This window comes from the organism of the source record quoted next, unplaced genomic scaffold (assembly GCF_019419815.1).
Source record: "Pyrus x bretschneideri cultivar Hongxiangsu unplaced genomic scaffold, Pyrus_bretschneideri_v1 Contig41, whole genome shotgun sequence".
Classification (NCBI taxonomy): Eukaryota; Viridiplantae; Streptophyta; class Magnoliopsida; order Rosales; family Rosaceae; genus Pyrus; species Pyrus x bretschneideri.
In genome coordinates this window covers 1,325,976-1,345,856 of record NW_025999735.1, presented here as the reverse complement: position 1 = coordinate 1,345,856, position 19,881 = coordinate 1,325,976, and the positions used below count along the sequence as shown (strand labels likewise).

Genomic DNA, 19,881 nt, shown 5'->3' with positions numbered 1-19,881 from the left:
CTGCTTGTGTTCTTTCTACTTTCATTCCCAAAATACTATTGGCTTCTCCTAGATCTTTCATATCAAAGATATTCATATCAAATCTCTTTGATAGATAAGACTTAGCATCTTTCACAATTTCCAGACTTGTTCCAAATAATAATATTAATTTTCATGGCAATTAAAAAAACCTGAACTTGTGGACTTATTCTGGTATTTGGTAGGTTAGAAATGGCTATATTAATTGACGTCAATTAAATTATAACTTAATTTTCATGGCAATTATTTAGCACTTTGGCGTGGGAATCTACGCCAACTCCTAAATTAACAATATTTTCTCGTATTATAATATTAATCAGGTGATGTTCTGCATAAAGAAAACCTCACAGCAAGACTATGGAGAAGGGCGGGCCATCGTAGTATTGAATTAAAAAAGACTAAATACGCGAGGACTTATTCTGGCATTTGATTCCTCGATGAAATTGTACTGGCTGTATTAGCTATTTAAATAATTTTATGTTATTCTACTATGTTGGGGTTTAAATCTGAATCAAGTAACCACTTGATCAGTAAGCCTTTTAAGTTGATCAGTAATCTTTAGGAGATCGCATGATCACTTGATCAGTAAGCCTTTGTTAGCTATCCACTCATTACTGAATTTTAAGTTAATATATCAATAATCAGCCTAATGCTGTCTTTTACTCGTTTAGTTTTTCAGTTACGCTTTTAATTAAGTTGTTCCAATTGTGTATATATCGAAACTTGGATGTTTTTGTGCGCTTGTGCATCTACCAAGCCAGATAATTACTGGGAGTGATTCAATTGTGTCATCAATTTCTTTCTGTCAAATGTTATGAAATCCTTACTGGATTCGTTTATTTAATTGAGTGAGATGATTTAATAATAGTAATGTATGTTTAGGATCATAACTTAGTCAACAAATAACTAATGAATTAAAAACTCAAAGGCTATCATACTATGAAATACCTTGTCAAATACTTAACATAAGCAAGCACATTATACACTAATACCATTCAGTCTGAGTGGCACTTAGTCTTGATATTGTTGGACGTCCGGAGCTTACATGTTCATGGTTGACAATAGTCAATTAATTGAAAGAAAAGGTAAGAAAATGACACTTTTAGGGGCACCATTAGTATCATCTACAACTTGCAAGGTTATAAGGTTGACACTTGCTTTATGCTAAAATCGCTTTTACAAATACATTTTACCAAACACCTAACGCATGTTAATCTCTCCATTGCCCCATATATGTTCATATTTCAAACACAAGATGTGAAAATTGAAGTAAAATTGAAATGATTATCAACATGCGCTTAGAGATTATTTGCGTAAAATTAAGCTTAATCATATTTCATCAATGTGGAGGGCAAGGGTAATTAATTATTAACTCTAAAAAGTAATTTCTCTTGTGCAAGTCCACCTATTTGGAAGAAGGAAAAGCAAGAACAAGGGAGTTACTATTCACAAATATATATATATATATATATATATATATATATATTAATGTTTCTTCGTCTTATTCCCATATGTCATTATCGCCGTAGATTTTTGTTTAATTTGTAAATGTTATGAACTTTGTAAGATTTTTGAAGTGTTAACTTTGTAAGTTTTTTAAATTTTCTAATAATTTTTCTAGTTGGTAATTTTTTAGATTTTTTTTTCTATTTTTTAGGGTTGTATTAGTCCTAGCCGTTGAAATTTTCAATTTTTAAAATTTGACGCGCAAAAAAGCGCCATGTGGTGCAGCCCTAATTTTTTTTTTTTTTTTTGAACCGTTGGAATCCAACGGCTGTTGTTGCCTCAAATTTGAGTCGTTTGGCTCCGTCGGCCCCCCTTTGTCTGCTACATTTCCTGGCCCAAGCCCCTGCAATAATTGGCGGGGCAGCTACTTTTCTGCCAATTGCCCCATGTTTTTCAAACCGCTAGAATTGATTTCAAAACCCATACGCAGTTTCACCCAATTCACAGGACAATCCCACCACTGGTGGAGATTCTCTAATAAAGGTAGGGGTGGACGTTGGAATCGAAAATCGAAACCGAAACATGAACTAAATCGGTGCGCACCAAACGGTTTTGAAACGGTTGCAGTTTTGAAATTGCACCGCAGTGTAGAAAAATGTTTTGGTTTCGGTTTTGACTTTTGAAAACCGCACGGAAGCTCATACCACACTTCAAATTAAATGTCATTTTTAATTGGTTGTTTGGTAAAGTCCATACATTTAGTATGGACTTAACCACACTAGAATATCACCTTTCTTTAGTCTTCGACAGTCTGCTTAGAGGCAGCTCTCGCCTCTCGGTTTCAATTCTTATCACTCATCAGTCTTTCTCTCTCTCAAAATTCATCTGATTCATCTGTTTTGGCAATTGACCATTTCAACTTTATAATGTTGTTGATTGCTGATAACGAGCATTTCGTATTTTAGAGATTGCATTTTATTAACTGTGATGTGTAAGTTTACGATCCAAAACCCATTGATGACATTAGTAGAATGCATCAATGCAAGCTCTATAGAATTATTTTGTTGTGGATGGCTGGATGTGAATTTTGAATGCAAAGTGCAAATTGTATAAAACGCAGGATGATAAGTATTTTCTTGTAGCAGCTTTGGATTATATTAAATGAACATCTTTGGTTTAAATTCTTGTACATCATAAATATCTTGCTATGGCTTCATCATTGAGTTGGCTTGGAACGTCATCTTCGGATGGGGCCATACGGTCAATTTAGTGTCGGCCAACACATTACAACCTCGAAACTTGTGTTATTGAGGTCGGAGTGTGTCACTTATGCAACGTTAAATCTTGACGTCACATAGATCAAATGATGATAAATGTGCTTAAGTTATAAATCTAATCAAATGGAGCTGCATTCCCTTCCCCAGACGGAGCCGACTGCATCCACAGAAACCCAACTCCTCAAAGATCCCCAAATGCATCCCTTTCCAAACTTACCTAAGTCCACCCCACTTTATTCTTATCCCTTTCCCATCCCAGATAATTTTTCTACTTTCTCCATCCAGTAATCTCTTGTTTGACTTCTGACTTTCACTCTCTTTCACTCCTATTCCTTCTATTCTATTGATTAAAACTTTTTTTCTTTTGCAATTTTTTTATCAAGGTCCTTAGGTTTTAATAAACATCATTATTTCAATAATAAAATGTGTACATATCAGCATAATTAAATTTTATTTCTAACATATATTCATTTAGTGTTAAAAACGTTACATTCGATAAATTTATATCAAATATTTACATTTTTAATTTGCGCCCAATTTTAATTTGCAACTTTTTTTTTTTAATTTTTGCTAATTTTCTTTTTAGTTTTAATTGGACCCATATATTAATGTATTTTTGTGTCCATATTTTTTAAAACTTCATTTGTACTCATTTTTTTGTAATCTTATATTTGTACCCATAATTTACTTATAATATGTACCCATTCTTCTTTATAAACTTACCACTTTGTTATATGTAAAATGTGCCAATTTTTTTGTGAAATTTTATATTTAAAATGTACCAAGTTTTAACACTATGGATACATTCTTTTGCCATTTGTTATTTTGTATTTTTACATTGTTTTTATCCATTTATTCAATCAATTTTATTGAAATTTTTGTATTGTAGCCGTTTCTAATGGTAATAAATGAAGGATTTTAAATCTGAGATTTATATGCCATATATATATACACACACACATACATACACATGAAATATGCAATTATAAATATCATAAAATGTCAAATAATTAATGTCAAACATATAGAAATATTACAAATTAATAGTAATTTCATGAGGTGTACCAAGTTAAGGGACTTTGATAAAAATTTGAATACAATTAAGGTTTTAGACAAAGAGTGTCAGTGACTAGGGACTGGATCCAAGTCTCCCTTAATTCAATTTCCATTTCATATTTTGTTTTGTTTTAATATTCGATGTGTATAATATTCATTGTCTCCTATCAAATATTTGAATTTATTAATATACACATTTTAATTTATTAATTTTGTTTAACTTGCTCCAATTATATCCTTATAATGTACCCAAATGAGAAACCATTACAAAAAAAAAAAAAAAAAAAACGGATACATAATTAAGAAACATGTAAATACATAAGTGTACCAAAAATATTTTTAAAATTAATGAATTGATGTACCTAAATCATGGATGGAGCCAATGAAGGCTCATTAGGGGTAGATGCCCTTACTCAAGTAATTTGTTGGTTAAGCTGCATACTGCAGTTATATATATATATATATATATATATCCATGTGTTATCTTTGAAGAAAATATATGTGTCTAATATCAAGCATACCATACTACTTCTACTCTATATCAAATATAATATGAGCAAAAGTGCTCTTGTTCTGTCATTCAAACCGAAAAACTCCTCATCCACCTGTTATGCATTAATATTTTTCTCATCAATTTGCCATTTTCAACTAGTACTAAATTTTTATAACATTGCAATTGTGATACATCGTCATATGAAATCATCTCCAATATCATATTTGGTATAAGCCATACTATAATAAGGTCTTCTTAGTTGTTTTTCAAGTTGCCCCCACTAGAAGAAATCTAGTTTTGTCCCTGACCTAAATGTCTGTACCGAAATATATTATAATGAATTAATGTACCTAAATGTTTGTACGAAAATGTTTGTGCTAAATGATATTATATTGAATTAATGTACTTAAATGCCTCCATCGAAATGCACATACCAAAATGTATTAATATACGTAAATGAATAACATGAAGTGTATTGGGATATTATATAAATGAAATTAGTTTACCTGTCTGTAACAAAATAAAATATCAGAATATTATTTGTGGAACCCCCAGATGTTATTGGGATATTATTCCTTGTTCTTATAATGGAGTGGCACTCGGCCTTGCTAAGTTAAGTTTACGTAATTGTTCTGATGTAGTTTGGTTTGAGGAACCCGCAGATGTTGTTTGGGAAGTTCTCAACCAAGATATGTTACTCCCTTGAGTTTATGAATAAAAGCTGTCATATTCTATTCAAAAAAGAATATAATTAAATGTAGTTAATATTAACATTAGGAAAAATAAACATGAAAATGTAATTATGAGGTTATTAAATGTATTAAGGGACTAAATCAGATTTTAATCTTAAGCTAGAATTTACTTTAAAAGTCATATTTTTTAAGAACTAAAATGCAGTTTTCTATTTTAAATATGTTATTGTTGGTGCTTTTTGTGACTTGCATAAACTTACATTTGTGAACCTGAAGTTTGTCGACTTTAGATTAAAGATTTTAGGGTTCCAAAGGGTTGACTTTCCCATCAACATTCACCGTAGCACGCTATCAATATCATAGCCAATGTATACGACTTAGACTTGATAGTTGTTCGACTTGAATCTCAACTTGACTGATAAAGAAATAATTTAGGTTAAACAAAACAGGCAAATCCGCACAGACAGCTAAAAAACCCATAAAGAGCAGAGGAATGGAATAAAAACAAGGAAAAATCAAAGGACGTACCATATACCTTATCTCTCTATATTCCGTTGCTTACATAACCCCGAAACACAATCGGTTGGTAAATGAAGCTGAACATAATATGTATACCTTTTTTTTTTCTTTTCAAGTAAAACCGAGCGACAAGAAGTTGAAATTGGCAGAAAATGAAATCAGTAAACACAGGAAAGCAACGAAATTGATTTTTCACTTTTAGAAGTAAAGCAAAGTAGATTAAGCTGAAGAAGGTTGCTGTGATGAAGAAACCAAAACGAGACAAGTGTGTGTAATTAGAAGATGGAGCAAATAATGAGAAAGGGATGGGAAGAAAAGCTCTCTTAGCAGAAGAAGATGAGACAATGAATGCACGAGAGAGAGAACGTGGTAGGATAGAGAAGCCCAACGTTGTATGCAATTAAAAAGAGTAAGGTAAGCAAAATGGCTGTATTAGTAGACGTATTGAGAAATGTGACAACGAACGTGGTACGATAGAGAAGCCCAATGTAGTATGCAATTGAAAAAGACTAAATGAGGACTCATTCTGGCAGGCATTTCCGACTTCCTAGGTAAGAAAATGGATGTATTAGTTATCGTATTGAGAAATGTGAGAGACAACGTAGGGTGAGATTTTTCAACCCATTAAACCCGGAAATCTGCATAAAAATTCTGATTCCATCTCTCAAACCATGAAAGGGTCATGGCTCCTAAGTTATAAAAACTCCATTAAAAACTTATCAACCAAATTCACTATCTCATAATCCACAAAATATACAATTATTCACGGCTCCAGAACATGTATCTAACATCCACAAATTTCCGATGGAAAAATTTTGAGGAAAAAAAAAAGGTGTAGGGAGAAACCCTTAGAAAAATTAATAACTTTGGAAAACAAAGGGAGACAAATTCAAATTGTAGATTTACCCCGGACTTCTGTCAGTTTCAAAATTCTTGGGTTTACAGATTCAAATCCTGGGTTTGCCCGGTATAGTTCGATGAATATTTGAAAATTGACAACCACGGTTACCGATTCATAGTGTGAGAGGATAGCTGAAAATTTTGAGAAGAGAGTAAGGCTTTTACAATGCTTCTGGCTTCATCGGGAATATGAAAGGGTGAAGAACAGCAAGTGGAGAGAAATATAATTTTAAATAGGGTTTTTGAACATTAGTCCTTGCAAAATATTAAAGTTATATATAAAAAAAAAACCTAATGCTAGATTACATATTTAATTTAATCCCTTGAAGTGTACTTTTATCAAAATTTACATTCAATTTTTGTTATTTAATGTGTATTTTTATTTAATCTCTCCACATTAAATTTTTATTAATATGCACATATTTAGTTTTTTTTTAATTATAAATGAATGTAAATGAGAAAATATTAAAAGAAATTTGTGATGCAAAAATATATAAATACAGAAGTGTACAGAAATGATTGTGCCGAGATATATAAAATTGACTTTTTGTACAGAAATATTTGTACCGACATATATTATAATGAACCTAAATGTATGTACCGAAATGTATTATATTTAATTAATGTACCTAAATGTCAATACCAAAATGTATGTACCAAAATGTACGTATTGAAATGTCAATACCAAAATGTATGTAACTAAATGTTTATGCCGAAATGTATGCACCAAAATGTACATACCTAAATGTATGTACCAAAATATAATATATTGAATTAATGTACCTAAAAGTCAATACTCAAATGTGTGTACCAAAATGTACATAACGGAATGCATTATATTGACCGAATGTGTGACATCCCACATCGCCCAGGGGAGCGATCCTTAAATGTATATTCTCATCCCTACCTAGCACGAGGCCTTTTGGGAGCTCACTGGCTTAGGGTTCCGTAGGAACTCCGAAGTTAAGCGAGAAAGGGGCTAGGGAGGGGAGCGATCCTTAAATGTATATTCTCATCCCTACCTAGCACGAGGCCTTTTGGGAGCTTACTGGCTTCGGGTGACCCACTGGGAAGTTGCTTGTGAGTTCCCAAAAACAAAACCGTGAGGGAATGGTAAGCCCAAAGCGGACAATATCGTGCTACGGTGGTGGAGCGGGCCCAGGAAGTGATCCGCCCCGGGCCGGGATGTGACAGAATGCATTATATTGAATCAATGTACCTATATGTTTGTACCGATGGATATATCGAAATATTCAAATGTATTAATGTACCTAAATGAAGAACATACAAAATTATTATCAGAATATATATTATAAAAAAATTAGTTGCCTAAATGTAGACATTAAAATATATTATGATGAATGAAATAAAAATTAAATTTAAATGTAATTAATACATTAAAACAAAAATAAAAAGATAAATAAAACATCAAAATATAACTAATAAATGATATGATTAAATGTACTAGGGACTAAAATTAGATTTTAATCTTACACAAGATTATAGTCTAAAACTTATCTTTTTTAAGGATTAAAATGAAGTTTTCTAATTTTAAATTACTATTTTCTTAAGTTATATTAACAGTGGAACTGAAGGAGCACTAACAATTACAGTCAAATACACGTGCTGGGCAAGTCCGGCTGGACCCCCTTTTGGTGTGAGTCCCGCTAGCATTCTCCTTGATTTAAAGTCTACGAACTTCAACTTCACAAACGTAAGTAATAAGATGTATGTTATGTTAATTAACACTTAAGTAATAATTCAATTATCAATAATCACATAATATAATTTATAAAATATGATTTAAATTAATAGTTTCTCTAACAATATGGTACCTTAATTCTTCATGAAGAAAACCTCACAATAAGACCGAAGCTTCCTAAATGGTTCTTTTTCCCAACTTTGCAATACTAAAACTTAGCACCTCAGTTTTACTATATCTCCAGAAATTGTTTACCAACAACAACAAGAAGAACAAGAAAGCCTTTTTCTATTAAGTGAGGTTGGTTGTATGAATTCTAGAACACCATTCCACTCGGTTGAAATGAATCGAATGGAATATTTGTAACAAAAATAATTGATTTTTAAAATTGTTCAAATTTGGTAAATTTAGTATGCTTTTTATGTGCAGTTCTAGTTTGGTTCTTATTTGAAATGAATTGAATCGAATTATATGCGCATTTCTGATTTAGTCCATTATTCTAACATATGCAATATTTATAATTCTTCACCACTTCAAATGCATCAATGTTTACAGAAATCACACAAGCATTATTTTCCAAACACCAAAACCTAAAATATAGCGAATAAAGCTCCAAATACAAATCACACTATTACGACGAAACACACAAGTCAATACAAGCATAACATGTCGTGGAATATGATTCAGTGCCTTCTCAAATTGCACAGAGAATAGTTAGAGCAAGTAACAAGGAAAATCAGAGTGCCTTCCAGTCTGCTCTCCAGGCTAATATTTCTTCCTTGAAAAGGAAAAACAAAAGGAAGAGGAAAATAACGAACAAACACGCAATTGCACACAATCGGAAAACCTTAACACGCTAGGCAAAAGATGAGGATTCCTTTTTGGCAGAGAGTCCTGCAATTGTAACATCTACATTTGAATCTGCAATCATCAGCTGCTCCTGTAGAAATATATATTTCGTTGACGAAATAAACACATAAATTGTTCAGTATGAAATCTGATTGAACAACTATGAATAAGATGAATAAATCAGACTTCTAAATTTTACGGTTCAAGGTTCAGAAAAAGCTGAAAAATTGGAGAGTGAAATTAATAGTTGTTTAATTAGTGAATGAAGTACTTACAGTTTGATCACGATCATTCTCCTCTGAATCACTTAGCTATTTGTAGTCTTCCTGGTCTTGGATCACTTTGGAGTAACCCATCAGAAGAAATCTTTAAGTCGATCAGCTGGCAGTCCTCGACAAACAAAGTTTTGAAGGATGGGACTTTGAAAATGCAATTTCCCCTGCAAAAGCCTTGCAAACTTGGTAGACCAGAAAGCTTCAAACATTGCAAGCAACTGAAAGTAATCTCATTTTCTGGATCATCTTCCTTGCTCGCTACTATTTCTACCATTCTTTGACAGGACACAACTTCCAACCTCATGAGTTGCTGCAAATTCTTAGCCACGGAATAAGGTATTAAGTATTGCAGTCCGTGACAACTCTGTATGACCAAAAAGCTTAGATTCCGAAAGGGTATCAAAGTTGAAGCTAGATTCTCTAATCTGCCACATTTTTCCAAAAATAGAACTTCCAAGTTTGGAAAAACAGGGCCCCCTGGTTGGGAGTTTTCCATTCCTAGATGAATCAGCTCCGGCAATTCTTTGAGCTGCAAAACCTTTACACGTGGGAGGGTCTCAACTTCATGTGTTTCCCCTCTACTACTTCCTTGGTGGTCGTGGACAAATAATTCTTTCCAAGGAGCAGAGAGCACAACAAGCATTTCAATATTCTGTAAATTCTCAAAGAAAACATCTGACTTGGGATGTGAAGTAGCAAAACAAATTGTCTTTAATTTGCTCAAAAACTCTGTCGGGAGTGGACCATACGGTTCATACCAAATCTCCATGTTCTCGTTCAATACCAACACTTCCAAGTTGAGGAATGACTTACCCTGAAATATAATCAACGATAAGAGCATGCTTTAAAATATTTTGAAAAACTGGACAACGCATAATAACTTTAATATTAAAAACATAATAAATGTATTTACTTGATGGTGCATGTTTAACTAGTATGTAAAAATTACATAAAATTTCGAATATCAAAAAAGTTGTGTACAAGTATGGTTACCTTCTCAATTAAAAAGAAAGGTTGTTCCTTTGGCATTGGGTGGCTCAACTTAAACTTGTCTTGATATGTTGAAAATTCAGCAGCAAAAATCTCCACACCACCACATTTAATGAACTTCAATTTGTTGAGTGATGGCCAATTAGAAACATGCAGTCCTGGATAGAAACTCCGAAGTTGGGGCATATTATCAAATATCATAGTTGTTACTTTAGGGAACTCGAACTCCTCGTATGCCATTTGTGGTCCTTCTTCCTTCACAACAATTTCCTCCATTAAACCACAATTCTTGACCCTGAACTCATTTAGTTGCTTAAGATCTTTGGCCACTGAGGCGAGAAATACATTTTTCAAACTCTCACATGAGTCTATCCAAACTGAATTTAGATTTGGGCACTCAAAACCATTCAACTGAGTGGTAGATGATGAGTCATATACCACTTGTAGTGACTGGCACTGCTCTATTTGTAATCTCTCTAGAGCATTCAATCTTCCCATGATACTTGGCCCAAAGATATTAATCAAACTGTGGCATCTACGAACATCCATAATTTTGAGCTTGCCAAAAGAATCTGAATGAAGTTGGTTGTGGAATATTGTCTTCAACTTAGGTAAGTCCCATATGCACAAGATCTCCAAGCTAGGAAATCCTACCTGTCACATATTCATTTTAGAACTTGTGAACAAACCTTTCTTCACAAGAGTGGGACGCATGCATAAGTTGGAAATAAAAGCATAAAGAAAAGAAGTGACGTTATAACTCACCTTTTCATCAAAGAGCTCAATATCTCTTTCTTCTTTGTTGGTTGTAATATTTTCACTCTTAGCATCAAAGATGAATGTCTCCAGTTTAGTACAATCGTCTAGATCTAAATACCCCAAAGACGGAAATTTAATGTAACTTCCTGAGCTGAATCTAACGAGGTTTGGAAGATGTTGTAGCTCTAGACGGTGTAGCTTATCAAACATGTCATCTGTATTCTCCTCATTTCCCACTATCTCTTCCATGATTTGACAATTGGATATCTTGAGGATTTTGAGTTGTCTAAGACATTTAGCCATAGAACTTGAAAACAAGAATCTTAAACTATCACATTGATGCACAGTCAAAGTTGTTAAGTTGGGCATCATAACCTGCATCGCACATAACAAAATTCATGTTTATATTAGGAAATTACAATTTACATTGTCGTTAGCTGTATATATTCTAAATGCGTAGATATAAGAGAATTTTAACGAAAAACTACTAGTACTGATCATTTTAACGAAAAATCATATTTTTACACTAAAAAGTCAATTATGGTACTATTCATTTTACTCTTTATTTTGTTTTTATCGTTAAAATTCAAAGTTTTCAAACTTTTTTCATTAGTTTCCTTCAACATAGTAAATGTCATACATTTAAAAAGTAAGCCACTAGGCTACTAGACAGATGTATGTCCTTGTGCCTTCATTAATTAGCAAAGAACAAATTGGAGTAAAAAAACTATCTGAAAAAAAAAATATATATATATATATATATATATATATATATATATATATAGGGCCAAAATTATGTCAATTCAATTTTAAATTTAAACCTTTTTGTTTTCGACAAAACAAAAACCTATTTTATTTTTAAATTGATACCTAAAAACACATTATTGTGAAAGATCTTTATGGTAAGTGATGAATTAGTCGGGTTCAAATTTTTTGTACTTAAAATAAGTGTGGTCTTTTGACAAAAAAAATAAAAAATACAATAAAGTGTGATCTCTTTATGACACGTCTCAGTACTTGACACTAGTCCACAAACTTAATCTTAACCTAACTCTAGCAAAAGTTCAGAAAAAGAAGCCGCCCATCCTCCTCTCTCACTTCCCCAAACACAACAGCAGCAATATCAATCAAACACAACAGCAAACACAACAGCAGCAATATCAATCAAACACAACAGCAGCAATATCAATCAAACCCAAAAGCCTCGCCCTTCAAACTATAACGGACGACCAAATTTTGGAAGATTGAAGAATAAATCCTTTTTGGTGCAAAATTCGTTGAACCCTTGTCGATCGAGAGAGATCTCGACGTCACCATCGACGATATCCTATTGCAAATCCTTGGGGTCCTTGCCGTCGACCGTGCAGCCCACCGAGTCGCAGGTTCCACGAATCTCCTTCACCGTTCCCGTGAGCTCCTTCGGCTATGGATCTGATCCTCATAACCTTGCCGATCTAGATGACGTCATCAAGGGAGATGCTGCCGCTGTACTTGAAGAGGTGGAGGTCCGTGAGGAGGGGGCGGTGACTGGTGGCGTTGGGAAGGAAGGGGAATGGGAGAGATACCAGTACACTGGGCTACGCTCCGATTTTTTTATTTTATTGGGAGTTAACGCCGTTAGGTTTCGTTGAGTGAATGGACAGATGGCAAAATTGTAAGAAAGTATGCATAAATGGATGCAGAAGATTTGAATTTGTTAGTTTATTACAAATAGTTGTTATTTAGTACTATAGTATACTGATATTCTTTCTTATTGGCAAATGAGAAGTCTTAATTTCAATTTTCATCAAAAACGAATTTAATTTACATTATTACTAATTCATGATGAGACTTAGTCGACTTTTTCATCTTTTTAATATAGATAATATCGCATATTAAAAGAAAAAAAAAAAAAAAAAAATATATATATATATATATATCAATAGTTGAATACCGTGGGTTATCAAAACCTGATATCTTAAATATATCATTTAAATGGTTTTGGCTCATTGAAAAAATAAATCTTATATCTTAAAGAGGAATCTTAAAAAAAACCGTGGGTTATCAAAATAAATCTTAAAAAGAAATTCAAAATTCGAAGAAGAAAACTACTTGGAGAAAAATAACAGAGAAAGTACCTCTCCATTACTGAAAAGTCTCGGTGGTCCACCAACTTCTTCCTTCAAAACGATTTCGTCGGCATCTGTAACAAAACCGCTCAACTGAGTGGTAGATGATGAGTCATATACCACTTGTAGTGACTGGCACTGCTCTATTTGTAATCTCTCTAGAGCATTCAATCTTCCCATGATACTTGGCCCAAAGATATTAATCAAACTGTGGCATCTACGAACATCCATAATTTTGAGCTTGCCAAAAGAATCTGAATGAAGTTGGTTGTGGAATATTGTCTTCAACTTAGGTAAGTCCCATATGCACAAGATCTCCAAGCTAGGAAATCCTACCTGTCACATATTCATTTTAGAACTTGTGAACAAACCTTTCTTCACAAGAGTGGGATGCATGCATAAGTTGGAAATAAAAGCATAAAGAAAAGAAGTGACGTTATAACTCACCTTTTCATCAAAGAGCTCAATATCTCTTTCTTCTTTGTTGGTTGTAATATTTTCACTCTTAGCATCAAAGTTGAACGTCTCCAGTTTAGTACAATCGTCTAGATCTAAATACCCCAAAGACGGAAATTTAATGTAACTTCCTGAGCTGAATCTAACGAGGTTTGGAAGATGTTGTAGCTCTAGATGGCATAGCTTATCAAACATGTCATTTGTATTCTCCTCATTTCCCACTATCTCTTCCATGATTTGACAATTGGATATCTTGAGGATTTTGAGTTGTCTAAGACATTTAGCCATAGAACTTGAAAACAAGAATATTAAACTATCACATTGATGCACAATCAAAGTTGTTAAGTTGGGCATCATAACCTGCATCGCACATAACAAAATTCATGTTTATATTAGGAAATTACAATTTACATTGTTGTTAGCCGTATATATTCAAAATGCGTAGATATAAAGTAAATATCATATATTTAAAAAGTAAGCTACCATGCTACTAGACGGATGTAGTCCTTGTACTTTCATTAATTCACAAAGAACAAATTAGAGTAAAAACTATCTGAAAAAAGAAAAAAGAAATAAAGGGTCAATGATATGTCAATTTAATTTCAAATTTAAACTATTTTATTTTCGACAAAAAAAAAAAAAAAACAAACCTATTTTATTTAAATTGATACCAAACGCACGTTATTATGAAAGATCTGCGAGCGGTGAATTATCCTAATAATTAGAGATGGGTTCAAATTTTCTACAATTAAAGTTAGTGTCTTTTTATGTCATTCAATACTATGGTTTGACGGTATTCCTCTTCACTTGGGAGTAAGAGGTCTTAGGTTGAATCTCGTAGATTGCGAATTCGATAGTAAATTAAACTGCTATTGTATGGCTTAATCGAACTCTCTCTCCTTAATATCTAAATATCAACTAAAAAAAAAACTCTCTTTTATGACACGTCTCAATACTTGACAGTGTCCACAGACTTAACCCTAACATAACTCTATCAACTCCCAATAAAATTAAATAAAAATAAAAGCAAAAGTTAAGAAAACGAAGCCGCTCGTCCTCTTCCTCTCTCTCTCACTTCCCGAAACACCACAGCAGCAATATCAATTGCATCTCCTTCACACTTTAAATCCATAAATCAAAACCCAAAAGCCTCGCCCTTCAATTTAATTGCTCCTTCGAACAATAGGGGACTACTAAATTTGGGAAGATTGAAGAATAAATCCCTTTTGGTGCAAAATTCGTTGAATTTACACCCTTGTCGGTCGAGAATGATCTCGACGTCACAATCGACGATCTCCTATTGCAAATCCTTGGGGTCCTTGCCGTTCACCGTGCAGCCCAGCGTATCGCAGGTTCCGAGAATCTCCTTCACCGTTCCCGCGAGCTCCTCCGGCCATGGATCTGTTCCTCATAACCTTGGCGATCTCGATGACGTCATCAAGGGAGATGCTGCCGCTGTGCTTTAAGAGGTGGTGGTCCGTGAGGGAATGGTGGCGTTGGGAAGGAAGGGGAATGGGAAAGGTACCCAGTACGCTGAGCTACGCTCTGCTGTTTTTATTTTTTTTCCTTTATTTTAATATCAAGTTGAATATCATGAGTTATCAAATCCTAAAAATAAAAAATAAAAATAAAAAACTGTGGGTTATCAAAATCTGATAACTTAATAAATCATTTAAATGGTTTTGACTTATTGAAAAAAACGAAAGAATTATATGATCGAAATAGCAGAGAAAGTACCTTCTCATTATTGAAAAGTTTAGGTGGTCCACCAATTTCATCCTCCAACACGATTTCGTCGGCTTCTGTGTCAGTCGTTAATTTCTTGTAATTGGAAGAGAAACCAATAAGTTTTGGTAGATTCCACAGTGTCAAAGATTTTAACTTTTGAAATGGCTCATCTTCGAGTTGCCCATAACATACACTTTCCAACCTCACAAGATCTTCAAGACATAGAGATTCTAGGTTGGGGAAGGCATTCTGAGAGTAACTCCAATCGATGGAGTTAATGACATATGTAACTTCGTTGTTGTTTTGGACATGGAGACACTTCAGTTGTTTCACAGCATCACTGTCAAATAGAAAGGAAATAATATTCCCACTCTCCTTCCCATCCAAGTACAATTGCTCACATCTCTTTACCAGCAACTTTATACCTCGGTCGAATTGATTTTTCCTGGTGAGCTTGAGTTTTAGCATGTTAGAGGAGGTTTCGTACGTGTTAGGATACTCCCAACAATTACCAATAAGTATGGTGTATCTTTCTAACTTATCGGAGAACAAGTTGGCCGGAAGAAGGTTAGCATCTGGAACATGTATGTCTAATGCAGTTAGTTCAGCCAAGTGCTTCAGCTCCGAAATAGTAGCATTACTGCCTCCGCTAGTGGGACCTTCACCCTCCCATCGCTTGAAGCTTTTTAGTCCCACCCTCAAGTCTTCTAGTTTTGTCAAGCTTGATATAACGCCAGGCAAGATCAGAACAAGTTCAGAGCAACCGGTCAAATCCAATAATTGTAGCCGAGTCAATTGCCCTATTTCTTTGGGCAACTCTTTAATCTTGGACTTTAGGAGGCTAAGAATTTTCAAGTTTGTTAGCTGTCCAACAAGAGTTATGTCTACCAACTCGCACCGATCTAAACACAATGTCTGGAGATGCTTTAGGGATAGAAGAGACGGAGGTAGCGACGGAATACGGATTCCGCTGACATCCAACACTTTGAGTTCTTTCATCCCGTCAAAAAATTTGCTTGGGATTTCCTCGGTGTCGCCAATATCATCATTCTCCAAGACCAACAATTTTAATTCTGGGCATTCCCAAGGTACTTCAGGAAGTCTGGGGATTTTGCAAGATATTAAGGAGATCATAGTGTACTTCTTAAATAAATCCTCAGCGGGCCATTCTTTCACCTCATCTCCATATGCTTTTGAAAAGACCTTATTATCATCACATGCAACCCAGATAGCAACATCTCGAACAAGCTCGTGCATTCTAACAATATTATCGTTGTAACTATCCAGCAATAGGCAAGAATTTTTTAGTTTTGCAGCCAGTGCATGCAATGAATTCCGTGCATCTTCCACTGTATCAACATTTTTTATCAAACCCAAACCCATACTATACTTGAACAAGTCACTGAGAGAAATACTACAGCTCCCCCCTGCAATAACTCCACATAGCAAGAATAATGGCCTAAGCTCATCACCCTTCAACCGATTGTAACTCCACTCTATAGCCAATTTTGCTTTTTCTGCTGGTCCGTCCTTGTCAAAGCTTTTGAAGCGCCTCAAGGCATCTTTCCATACCTCTAAACAACTATCTTCTCTTAAAGCCCTTGCAACTGTAACAACTAAAACCGGCAAACCTCCACATCTTCTTGCTAGTTGGGTTGCTACTTTCCGTATACGGTTGTCTTTAACCACGTCACCTGCCATCTTCTCAAACAACCTCCAAGTTTCTTCTTCACTTAAAATGCCAAGTTGGAAACACTTTTGCATGCCCATCCCAGAGAGAACTGTTTGATCTCCAGATGTTAACAACAATAAATTACAAGTCGGCACACCAACAAGTCCCACAGCCTCGAAGTCAATTATTCCCAAAACATCATCTAAAATGATAAGAGTCTTCCTATCTTTTATCTTGGCCCATAGGAGATTCGCCCTTGTTCCTATTTTCAGAGATTCATCAACGTCCTTATCAAACTTTTCAGCAATTTCTTTTTGAATTTCTTCGTTGTCTTTTTTTTCTTTGACATTTAGTATTATAACCACATCATCAAATAACTTCTCTTTCACAGCTTCTCTGTAAACCTCTTTGGCAAGTGTTGTCTTCCCAACGCCCCGTAATCCGTACACACCAATCTTGTTGATATCAGGTTTTTTCAGTTCCGTAATGATTTCCTTCACCATTGAAGTCCTTGATTCGAAGGCCATGTACTCGTCGGAGGCTATGGCAGATATGTCTTCCACGGCAACATTGTAAGAAATACTGGGAAACTCTTTTTTATTTTCATGTTCTTCAATCTTTCTCACCAATTTAGTTGATTTTCTGCTGAGCTGATGATAGGATATCAGGTTAGGACATATATAGAGACACTTTGTCTTTGCAGGGCCTACATCATCCAATAATGCATCTGCCTCTCGAGAGATCTCATCTGCTTCTGTCTGCCAGTTCCGGACATCAGCATCCACTTTTTGATTAACTTTTCTTTCGACGTCTTCAACCTTATGCTTCATCCTTTGTTTGACAGCATCAAATTTCTCCCGTGCACTCTTTAGATCTTCAAGGTTGCATTTGTAGAAAATGATATAACCCACTTGGCGTGCAACTGGTCTAATTGTGTAGTCAATTATTGTAGGAATAATTGCAGTGAGTATCTCCATCGCCACGGCACCTTCAACTTACCAATTCGTCTGCTTCTCCGATCTGTTGAATATATACGAATCCAAAATAAATAAAAAATTCAAGATACGAGAAAGGAATCCTTTATTTTCAAAGCAGATGAAATTAAAAAAAATAAAAAAAATCAAACAATAGGTCATACCTTAGCTCATGATCAAGGCTATGCTTCAAGAAAAAACAGAGCAGTATGCAAATCTTGTGGTTTTTTTTTTTTGCTTTTGGAGAAATCTGCATAGTAAAAGCAAAAAGAAGGTTATTCCACACTTGCAAAGTAGAAGTCGAGACCATGAACAAGTTTTCACATACAATTATTATACTAAAAAAACTTGCTTGGCACGGAATTTAGCAACTGTTTTCAAATCTTAAAAACTATGAAAAACATATATAATCTGCTTTGAATTTCACTGAGACATTTTAACAAACACCGTATCTGCACACTCAAAGCCCCCCATATCTGAATTTCACGAAATATAGAACAATTTGTTCGTTGAAGACCACCAATTGAAGTTTGTACCACAGAGCTACTGATTTAGATGGTATGATGGAGTTGACCCCCGATTCTCAGGAGCTGAGCGAGTTAACTCTGCCAAGGCTCGACGAGTTCCAGAGGCTCATGACGAGCTCTAGTTTACGAAAGAAATCTGAGGCCATCAATTGCGAAATCCAGGCAGCCGTGAGCTCGAGCAACGCGAGGTTAGGAACAGAGATAACCTCGCTCTGAAAGGTCGAGCAGAGCTAGGGGGCTGCAGAGTGTCTGATTTTGTTCATCTTGAAGAGAATTCAATTTTTTATTTATTTACAAGTATGATAATGGCAGCCATTGTGATTGGTCCTAGACGAAGGGAGATGGAGGAAAAAGGGTGAAAAAGTTACAGGGAGGAACAAAGGAGCTGTTTGGTTGTTTGTTTAAAAGGTGTTTGGTTGTGTGTTGAAAGAACCACATAAGCAAGTCCGCGTATTGGGTTCTCAAAGACAAATACAATTTTACATTTTTATAATTAGATAATGTATATGTTAGATTAATTTAATAATGATTTTTTTTATAAAGAAAATATTAAAACGTGATAGTATTTTGTTTGATAGTAATATCTTTGTAATGTATAAGATAATGGCAATGTTGGTGGAGATGGTGGTTATGACGAGAGTAGTGCTGCCATACCTCCATCAACCACCTCCCTCCCCTTTCTCCCGAAGTCATGGCTGCTCCACCCCCAAATTTCACAACCCATGACAGATCATATCCATCTTACTAATTAACCTTATGAAGGAAATTTCATTTAGAAGAAAAATCACGAAGGAGGTTGAAATTATTTGGGGGAATTTGGGCTTCTATATTGCTGTGAATTCCATGACGGAGAAGTCCGACGACGACGGAGTGCTGCCATGGCTTCCACGATAAAGAATATGAGGATTTTGGGGCGGGGTCGTCGACAGAGAAAGTTTGGAGGAGAAGTGGGTGGCACCGATGGAAGAGACAAGGTTATCGGAACCGTTGGAGAAGACAAGGTTTCTAGTGCTCAAACCATGGCAAAAAGCGAGTAGTGAGGCTTGAAGAGCCAGGCGTTGAGAAAGAAAGGGGATGTTTGGATGTGAGGTTAATATTGTGTTTGGTTACACGTTTATAAATTAAAATTGTAACAAATGTTTTGTTCTCATTGGGCCACTTCATGTGGCTATTATTTTGGGTACTGACTATTCAGTACCTAAGTATTGTCCCAGAATGAGAACAGTGGATAATTAAAGAAGGGAACATTGCGGTAATTAGCCTCAAGTAGACCAAAGGTACAAGAGAAGACATTGTCAAATGAAAAAATTAATCAATGTGTGTTTAATGTCTAAAGTGGCGTGCAGATAATTGAAGAGTTTTTGTGTTTTTCTCTTCTAATGTTGTCGATAAATGAACTTTAAGCCATTTTCGGTTAGGGAAAAGGAAATGGAAACATAA

The 19,881-nt window shown here is 34.7% G+C and overlaps 3 protein-coding genes across 3 annotated transcripts in view; all 3 read right to left on the bottom strand.

Annotated features, from left to right (window-relative positions):
* LOC103959480 (probable disease resistance protein At4g27220) overlaps positions 1 to 19,881 on the bottom strand; it is a 98,974-nt gene that overhangs the window by 29,880 nt on the left and 49,213 nt on the right. The gene's annotated exons all lie outside the window — the stretch shown is intronic.
* LOC125469268 (disease resistance protein At4g27190-like) lies at positions 8,719 to 17,917 on the bottom strand. The gene is made up of 5 exons (XM_048566389.1): positions 15,278 to 17,917; positions 10,983 to 11,351; positions 10,221 to 10,871; positions 9,228 to 10,041; positions 8,719 to 9,043 (listed from the first exon to the last, which is right to left on the bottom strand). Exons 1-4 carry the CDS (start codon positions 17,915 to 17,917, stop codon positions 9,256 to 9,258), a joined length of 4,446 nt encoding a protein of 1,481 aa, XP_048422346.1. The 3' UTR covers positions 8,719 to 9,043; positions 9,228 to 9,255.
* On the bottom strand, positions 12,924 to 13,864 carry LOC125469269. Its single transcript, XM_048566390.1, has 2 exons — positions 13,532 to 13,864; positions 12,924 to 13,420 (listed from the first exon to the last, which is right to left on the bottom strand). The coding sequence occupies exons 1-2, from the start codon at positions 13,826 to 13,828 to the stop codon at positions 13,064 to 13,066; spliced, it is 654 nt and encodes a 217-aa protein (XP_048422347.1). The 5' UTR covers positions 13,829 to 13,864; the 3' UTR covers positions 12,924 to 13,063.

Bases quoted from the DNA above. Each gene is read 5' to 3' on its own strand.
- LOC125469268 (XM_048566389.1), bottom strand. From the start codon at position 17,917: ATGGAGATACTCACTGCAATTATTCCTACAATAATTGACTACACAATT. The intron at 10,872-10,982 runs GTGAGTTATAAC...AATATGTGACAG, and splicing joins TTGAGCTCTTTGATGAAAAG to GTAGGATTTCCTAGCTTGGA. The intron at 10,042-10,220 runs GTAACCATACTT...ATTATATTTCAG, and splicing joins CTTTCTTTTTAATTGAGAAG to GGTAAGTCATTCCTCAACTT.
- LOC125469269 (XM_048566390.1), bottom strand. From the start codon at position 13,828: ATGGCTAAATGTCTTAGACAACTCAAAATCCTCAAGATATCCAATTGT. The intron at 13,421-13,531 runs GTGAGTTATAAC...AATATGTGACAG, and splicing joins TTGAGCTCTTTGATGAAAAG to GTAGGATTTCCTAGCTTGGA.